This window comes from Gigantopelta aegis, chromosome 10 (genome assembly GCF_016097555.1).
Source record: "Gigantopelta aegis isolate Gae_Host chromosome 10, Gae_host_genome, whole genome shotgun sequence".
NCBI classification, from domain to species: domain Eukaryota; kingdom Metazoa; phylum Mollusca; class Gastropoda; order Neomphalida; family Peltospiridae; genus Gigantopelta; species Gigantopelta aegis.
In genome coordinates this window covers 42538972-42548591 of record NC_054708.1, presented here as the reverse complement: position 1 = coordinate 42548591, position 9620 = coordinate 42538972, and the positions used below count along the sequence as shown (strand labels likewise).

At 37.3% G+C, this 9620-nt stretch overlaps 1 protein-coding gene across 1 annotated transcript; it reads right to left on the bottom strand.

The window, feature by feature from the left end:
• Nucleotides 1-1556: 1556 nt before the first annotated feature.
• On the bottom strand, nucleotides 1557-9620 carry LOC121384519. The gene is made up of 5 exons (XM_041514936.1): nucleotides 9482-9620; nucleotides 6123-8437; nucleotides 5407-5527; nucleotides 4265-4363; nucleotides 1557-1780 (listed from the first exon to the last, which is right to left on the bottom strand). The coding sequence occupies exons 2-5, from the start codon at nucleotides 8376-8378 to the stop codon at nucleotides 1596-1598; spliced, it is 2661 nt and encodes an 886-aa protein (XP_041370870.1). The 5' UTR covers nucleotides 8379-8437; nucleotides 9482-9620; the 3' UTR covers nucleotides 1557-1595.

The window sequence follows — 9620 nt, the reverse complement described above, 5'->3', positions numbered from 1 at the left end:
TTTATTATGTTTATGATGTACACAACCAATGTTTTACCCTTGGCATCTGTTGTTTTAACTTAAAATAATAATGAAAAATATTAACTAGTATCACATAGCGTCAATAGTGGTTACAAGTGTCATTTAACAATGTCTGAACTCTCACCAAATTGGTCAGACTAGGATTTCCTTTAATGTACAGTAATGTGTGAAACGAAGGTCATGGTGACTTAGTGATGGTACCGAACACACCAACATCCCAAGCTGTACATGCAATGCATGTACAGCTTGGGATATTGGTGTGTGAACTCCCAGGTACATCTGCAGCATGCAAGTTTTGATGATACTAGATCAATTAATAAGAAAGATACATGTATGCAATGGATGTCGGATGGATAGACAAGGTCATGCCATAATACAACCCATCAAAGATGGATGAATACAAATACTAAAATACAGCATTAGTTTTGTCATTCACATTGAATAGAATGTTATATATTTTGATCATGTATTAATTAGTGTAAGCTAATTTGTATGTTTTTGGATATTTATGCTATTTCAATCATTTTTACCGTATATATTTATGTAATGATACTAGTACTATTCCGATATGAATTGTTGTAAATATGGTTATTTTCAGAATGATAATTGTTATGCCATACTTTTTCTTTTCTTTTTTCGTTAAAATTGGCTTTTGACTTTATTACCTCCCTTGATCCAGAATAAACTGTGTTGAAACCAAACAGCAGTTGGTACTATATGCCTACAGTTACAGTACTTCATCCTGTAACTTCAATAGTTTAACTATTTGTGCCATCAATAAACATAATTTTTATGTTACTTCACGAATAAGGTTTACACCATATTCTGAATAAGTAGTATACAGTACTTTAATTTTCTGTATATTGCAAGTGGGCTACAAGTTTTTTTTAAATCTTTTAAATACCCCATGCAAACTACAGGCTATGTGACCATTTCCGTTTCTCAGGATTAAAAAGCATGCAGGCAATTATAAAAAATACTGGTTCCCGACAGACTGTATGGTAATACAAAACGAAGCAAATAACGTTACATCAATGTTTAGTTTTAAAACTCCCAAAGGAGCAGGTTATCCGACAAACTTTAAATGTTTTTTTCTACAGTCTAATTAGCAAGTTGCGGACTATCTGGAGTAGTGAGCAATATGCATCATATTATGGCAATACTTATGGTTTTGCATACAAATTAATGTATTAGAAATAACATGCTGATGTGTACAATTCTTTAGTATGTCGACACAGTATAAGCGATGGTCAGAAACATGATTAGCAGCAACAGTCACAGCTCACCCTGTACATCACCAAATTAGCATACTGCTTATTTTTATTCAAAGTGGCTACATTTAGTCCATGGCTAATAAAATATTCCTTAAATTAACCACATTTTAATCAATTTGAAAGACATTTTCTACATATCTGAAAATTGATTAAAACAAAATTGGTTTCCGTGTGAGCTCTGAACAATTCAGCCCAGGACACGCCAGCACAAACCACCATGGGTAAAACTCTGGAACTAACTAACTTATAACAACAAACATGTTGAGATGATAACATATTTAATACAGAGTGTCAGGTATGTCACGTGCCACAGTCTTCTACTTGCTTGTGTTTCTCGACACTTTGGAAGGTCTCAATGATAATGTCCTTGTGTTTGGTCTGCATGTGTTGCAGCAGGGTGGTCTGTCTAGCTAGCTTCCGGCCACAGTATGCACAGATCAGCAACTCCTGTCTCGTGTGTGTGCGCATGTGTCGCTTCAGATCACCTGGAATGGGAACAAAAAATGAATGAATGAGTATGATGAAAAAAGGTTGGTTTTGTTTACCAACACAACCAGAGTACATTGATTTATTAATCATCAGCTGTCAAAAATTTGGTTATTTTGACAGTTTTAGAGAGGAAATACCCTACATTTTTTCATTAGTAGCAACAGATCTTTTACATGCACCACCCCATAGTCTTTGATATACCACATCGTGGTGCACTGGCTGGAATGCACCATCCCCCAGTCTTTGATATACCATATCGTGGTGCACTGGTTGGAATGCACCATCCCAGTCTTTGATATACCATATCGTGGTGCACTGGTTGGAATGCACCATCCCCCAGTCTTTGATATACCATATCGTGGTGCACTGGCTGGAAGTCCCCCATTCTTTGATATACCATATCGTGGTGCACTGACTGGAATGCACCGTCCCCCAGTCTTTGATATACCATATCGTGGTGCACTGGCTGGAATGCACCGTCCCCCAGCCTTTGATATACCATATCGTGGTGCACTGGCTGGAATGCACCGTCCCCCAGCCTTTGATATACCATATCGTGGTGCACTGGCTGGAATGCACACCTTTGATATACCATATCGTGGTGCCTGCACCGTCCCCCCTTTGATATACCATATCGTGGTGCACTGGCTGGAATGCACCGTCCCCCCGATATACCATATCGTGGTGCCCCACCGTCCCCCAGTCTTTGATATACCATATCGTGGTGCACTGGCTGGAATGCACCGTCCCCCAGCCTTTGATATACCATATCGTGGTGCACTGGCTGGAATGCACCGTCCCACAGTCTTTGATATACCATATTGTGGTGCACTGGCTGGAATGCACCATCCCCCAGTCTTTGATATACCATATCGTGTTGCACTGGCTGGAATGAAAAATAGTCCAAGGGGCCCACTGATAAAGATTGATCCTAGACAGACTGTGCATTAGGCGAGTGCTTTACCACTAGGCTACATCCCACTCCAAGTGTATGATGAGACCCTCTAAGTTTCTTACAAGTGTATCACATTACATACAATATAATTGTTATTTTTACAAACAATATACATGTGTATATATATTTTTTTTTTTTTTTTTTTTTAAATACTGCAATAATGATGGTAGCTTTACAAACCTACCATTATAATTATTGTAAGTTTTCCATTTGTGTGTACCAGGCTCTAATTAATGTTTAAACAAATATTTTAACTCGACTATCCAGTGTTTTCCTGCAGATAACTAGTTTTACAAATGAACAGAAAATCAGATTTACTCTGGGCCATTAATAAGAGGGTTGGTAGAGTATACCAAAATTTAAGTTTCAAGAAGTCTGGATGATCTTTTTAAGAAATAAGTTATGATGTCTGCCTGCCCTAGACAGATGTGAGAGGAAACCTGCTACCATAACATCTTACTATTGACAGTAAGGGTCTTTTAGATGCACTTAAAATCACAAAAGTATACTCAAGAAGGGACAGGTGCAGGATTTGTCCAGGAAGGAAATGCAATGTTTAAAAATGGTACCTACAGTATTGAGGGAGGGGTGCAACATTTAAAAACCGGCCCCTGCATGTACAATATTCAAAAGTGCATAGCATACATTATATATGGTTATACTCCCTGAAAACACCAAGCTGACAACGTTATTGTATGTTCCCCACTAAACACAAGTAAATTCATTACAAGTATTCATTTGCTTCACACTGAAGAGGGTGCATACACCCAGCATCTCATCCTGGATCCATGCATGATAAGACCTAAGGTTTTTTATAAACCTATCACAGAGCACTGGCCACTTAATTTTAGTGGTCATCTTGCTTTGGAATAGGGAACCACTGGGATATGAACTCAGTACCTACAGCTGTCAATCTAATACTAGTGATAGCCTAACCATAGTACAATCTAGGCAGGTTGTGGAAAGAATTTGTTTTTTAAAAATAAGTCTCCAGATTAGTATTTGCATGTTGGCCAATCCCAAATTGCTGTATCTGATTTGCGGAAATAAATATTGATTAAAAACCTATACGGTCATGTCAAGGTTAGGTGTCTTGGGATCGTGACCTTGCAATACCATCACATACATTCAGGGCTAGCTCTGGGCGAGCAAAACAATTCGCCAAATTGTCTTTTAGACTTCAAAAATTGCAGAAATTGTCAGTTATTTTCGAAAAAATGTCAATTATTACATGAAATTATTTCGCCAAACTAAAATAAAATTGGCTAATTTGGCGAGGGCCAGAGCTAGCCCTGACATGTACATAATGCCAAATTAAAATGGAATATAAAAATATGCAGGCATATGGGGATAATTTATATGATATAATTTGGCATAAGTTTAAAGATAGATGTACATGTACATGTTTAGAATAAGAAAGAAAAACAGGTGAAGAATAAGGAAGGTGATAGCTAGTGTGTGGAAACTTAGATGTTCATCTGAACTGTATGTTTGGAAAACAAAATATAAAAAGGTATCACACTACCATTCTGGTAATAGCTTTTGCTACACTGGTCACATTTGAAGACTTTTTCTTTGTTGTGGAACCGCAGATGTACAACAAGGTCACTCTTTCGGATGTATCCTGTAAGGTGAAATAACAGCTGTGAAGGATATCTGGCACAATATCCATGATGCTGGTTTAGACATTCTATATTCGTTAACAATTGAATATAATAATTACTGACATACACAAATAAGAGCTACATATATTTAATATCAACATAATATTACACTTACAGATACACAAACATCAAAAGGCATTAATGAACCATTCACAAAATGTATCAGCATTTTCGCAAGTGTAAAAACCATATGCTGGTGAGTAGAGGGGGTTACTATGCCTAATAATATATGGTGACATCTAGATCAGCCGGCAGAGTGCTCATGTAGGGTCATAGCACTGAATACCCTTTTTTCTGTCCCAACAATGCCCCACAATTGGTATGGCAAAGGCTGTTGTATGTGCTTTCCTGTCTATTGGAAAGTGCATATATAAAAGATCCCTTGCTGCTAATGGAAAAATGTAGCGGATTTCCTCTCAAACAATGCTTCACAAATTATATAAAATGTTTGACATCCAATAGCTGATGATTAACTTTGAAATGACAAACATTTCATAAAAACACTGGTTAAATCATTGTTTTATGTACACTTTTAGGAGAGGGTAACAAAAATAAGTACTTTCTATCCTTGTGAAAATGTCAATGAACCAGACTTCTGTGAATGACCCTCAGATATTGTATTATAAATGGACCAGAGCCCTCAAAAGTACCCGGTCTCCGGCAGCAAATCGCCGCCTGAAACAGCTTTTGCCGCCGCCTACTTTTCGTTGATGGTAAAAAAAAAAGTGCTTTCTCTTCTTTAATAAAGTCTCCTACAAAAGGGATCCAAACAAGGTGCCAAAATAGGCCCCCAGACCTCCATAAATTACAGTCATACATATAATGCCAACATATTAATATTATAAGTAATCTAATTTCTACCATCAAAAACAAAGCTTCAAGCATCTGCCCATCCATCCATTCATATCTAAATCCACAAACAGAACATTACATGCCACCATCTTGAGGAAGTTGTGAGAAGAAATCTGTTTCATAGAGATTGACAAAACCACACGTGTAATACCTTTACCACACACACTACATTTATATGGTTCTCGGTTTTCATGTATCAGTGTGTGTCTCTTCAGATCACAGTGCTGTAGAAACGACCGCCCGCACTTGTCACATTTATAGCGATTGTTGTTCTGAAAGAAAAATTCCACATTAGATTACAGATTATACTCTTCAAGTGTATATCTCGAAATAAAGACAAATGTATACAAAAACCTAATCAACAGAGACACAGCAACAAACCATGAATAACAAGTTTAAATCCTAGAACTGGTAAATCTTATACACATGTATGTATATCATGCTCTTAATATAAATTTACGTATTCTAGTTTTGAGGACATTATGTTCAAGATTTAAATGCCTTACTCCATAAATATAACATTATATCTTATCAAAAAGAAGAAAACAATTCATATTCACTAACAGCAATTAAATGATTACTTTCCAAATCTGAAGTAAGTGCCATTCAAAACAATAAAACATTTCTTTAGTGTGCAAAGAGTACATATTTTTGTCAGTCCTCTCAGCCTTTTAAAATTGTACATTGGATTGCAAAAGAGCTATTTTAGTTTACATTTTGTGTTCTTGTTACATACACTAGCAATAATCTCCTCCTTTGATCCCAGCCTACACTTTGCATGCTCATCAAAATATTCATACTATTGAATGGCCCCTGAATGAAATCACTTGTTAAGCACTTTGTTTTTGAGGACAGATGATGACATACCCAGTGTTTAAAATCATGCAGCTTCAGATGCCTCTTGTAGTTTCCTGGCCTGGTGAATGTAGCGTTACACAGTTCACACTCACTAATGCCAGATTCTGTGGTCTGTTCAGTATCTTGTTCACCAATATCCTGGTCAGTCTGGCCACCCGACTCAAGAGTACAGGTCATCAGTTCATGACCCTCATCCGCAATCACAGGTACCTTGGGTGGAAAAGGTGTGGAAATGTTATTGTTTTCTGGTTTCAAAGCAGAACACTCACCAGTCTTAGTCTTGGTCTTGACCTCACTGTAGGTAGATGCTTCTCCTATGGCTGTGTGATGCTGTGGAGAAGTCTCAAGAACTGGGGTGTCTTCTCTAGTTTTATCGGTGTTCAATTCACCATCATTATTTTTAAATTTCAACTTTGATTTTCTTTTGTCTTTGTCAGTGTTATCAACCTGGACAGCATCACTATTTTCTATATTACTTCCAGAAACCCTGGTAGCTGGTTGTATTTCACCACTGCTGCATCCATCCCATGACAGCTGCTCAGAAAAGACGCCATCCTCATCAGCCGCCTCCTCCTCACGGGTGGTGCATGCTGACATGGTCATGGAAGAGGAAACAGGAGTGTCCAGGTTTGTGCTTGTCTCCATTTCAGTACAGCTTCCTTCAACACCTGAAGCAGTCTCATTGTTAATGCCGTGTAAATTTTTGACGTAAGTCATTAAAGAAGCTAAATCCTTTTCTTTCTCAATGACAGTCTTAAAAGTTGTGACGATACCTGACCTTTGCACTGGACTGTCTTGAATGATCTTACATGTATGTGAATTTAGGATTGTTTCCACTAATTTAATTTTGTCCTGAGTATGAATATCCTCCTTCGGGTGTTTAACTCTACAAGATTCAACATTTGATGGAAGAGGTATCACATTTTCTTGTATGTTTTTGATGGATTCTGTACCACTTTTGCCAGAAAATGTACAAAATCGATCAACATCCGACCACAAACTGCCTTCAACAGAGCACATTAAACTGGATGAATTCAGGTCATTACATGGACTTTCAGTTACGCCATCTCGCATGACAGTTTCCAGAATCATATTATCATATTTACCATCTTCGTTTGTACATGTAGATGTCTGCGTGTCTTTCTTGTTAAGACATTTACATGCAACATCTACATTGGAATCACTGCACATATCTGTTTGTGTATCCGTTTTCATACTTTCACCTATGCCACTTTCTTTTTCCTTAACCACATGGCAATAAGTCTCTTCCAAAGGCATATTTCTGTCTTCCAACTGCACCACATTATCTGCTTGGATGACAGACGTTGGCATTATCAGGTTTCCATCAAATGCCAAATATCTGGATGAGGAGGAGATATTTTCACAAAAGGTTTCTGGAGTTAATGATAAAGGAAGATTTATATTGGATGGTAGTACCGTAGAACGGTCATCACTTGTTACCAATGGGTATTGCTCACTAAAAGGAACTGTTCGAATTTCAAGCTTAATCATATTTGAAGTAACAAATGAGTTTAGTTTGTTTGAATCTCTGTTCTGTAGTTGTTGAACTTCTAAATTATTGTGTGCCAAAGTTACTGCAGTCTGAAATGCAGAAGGAACACCAGTACCCAGATCATTTGAAGGATTCGTTCTTAATGGCAAGTCAATAATGCCAGGAGTGCCAAGTGTATTCAGAACAAAAATACCTGGTGCTACAGAGATAATTGATGGTGTTGGTTGCAAGACACCTGAAGATCTAGACTGCAAGTTCTCCAAAACAGCATTTACAAAGTTAGCAGCACTGGTGCTTCCTAGAATGAATGGAGATGCACTTAGAATCTGGGCACTCGCTACAGAATCCTGTTGGCTTCGGTCAGTGTGTGCATCCTTCCCAATGAAACTGGAGACGGACTCACTGACTGCACAAACAGGGTGAGTGTGGATGGAGTGAGTGATTGTACCACTGTCAAAACAGGTCGGGGCATAATCTGAGAGGCCCGTTTCAAAACTAGGAGTTACTGATAGATCCAGACATTCATCTTCCCCCATTGAGACATCAGATTCTCTACCGAGTGGAAATGATGAGCCCAGAACAGAGTCATGAGCATTGCACGAGCCATCAAAGTCTAGACTGATTTCAGCCTGGAGCTTGTCATCTGGCAGTGATGGGGTCAGGAGGTGGGACAATTCAACAGATGGGCTTGCTGAAATATCATGAAGTTCTACATCTCCTTGGATAACACTTGGTATATGAGATCTATCCATTCTTCTCAATATGATGGCTGCCAATTCATCCACTTACATGTGTGTAGCTAGGTATTTTTCTGAAAAAGAAAAATCAGTAGACATTTTTATTTGTCAAAGTAATGTTATTGTTAACTTTTTTAATTAGGTGTATGTTGCTACACATGTAAAAATGTTCAGCTAGTTTCAAACAGGTACCTTAACAGTGATAGAAATAAGCAGAATGTTTTACTAGTCCAACGGACAAATACATCTAGAAATTTACTGGTCCGCCAACATTTTCACTAGCTTGTCCAAATAAATGGTTTGTTTTATTCAAGTACAAGGATGATGTTTTTGATTGCTTAAAATAAAACTTCAATGAACATTTTCACTTGTCCACAGGATAAGCACGATCTGTTTGTGATCATACTGATTCAATGGGTTAAAGAAAAGGTAATTAACTGCATCATGGTTTCATATAATTAATTAGAATGACCATAATTATCTTGCTGGCAGGGAAGGGGGATGATGTGCCCATCACTGCCCACGAAAAATTGCTGTTTTTAGTTTAGGTGTTGCCCTTTTGAAGGCTTTTCATTCAACAGCTAAATCATAATAATAAAATAAATAAATAAATGGACATGAAAATTATATATGGGATCTATTCCAGTCTGACTTGAAGAACACTTCTAAACATAATTTGTATTTCTTCCATGCTAGTTATGGCTTTACCCCGAGTACTCTGTTAGAGAGATAGACAGACATTTGGACGGTTATGACACTCATAACCATCCAAATGTCCGTCCAGCTCTCTTACAGTCAGAGTACTCGGGCTAGGCTTTAGATAGCATTGGCACAATGACAATCTTGATACACTTTTCTAATCATATTACACAAGAAATAAGAAGACAAATATTAAACAATAAATGAAAAAAAAATTAACCATTTGATCACATATCCTTTATGAATACACTTTACCTCCAAAATCGTTTAGTCACGAAAATATTTTTTACTGAAATATAAATGCATTTCCAGTCTAATTTTATTAATATTAGCATTTGCGTGACAAATACTGAAATAGTTCAAAAACAAGACACAACATAACACCAATGATTTTTATTTTTCCTTCGTTACTATAATACCTTATACACATCTAAAGACGGCATATCAAAGTAAACATGATATGCTGCCATAACATTCTTGTGGTTGATTTTTCTTTGTCAACAGTCACGCCCAAAACAACTCGGGTGTAAACCAGTGTTACTTCATTAATTGTTTACT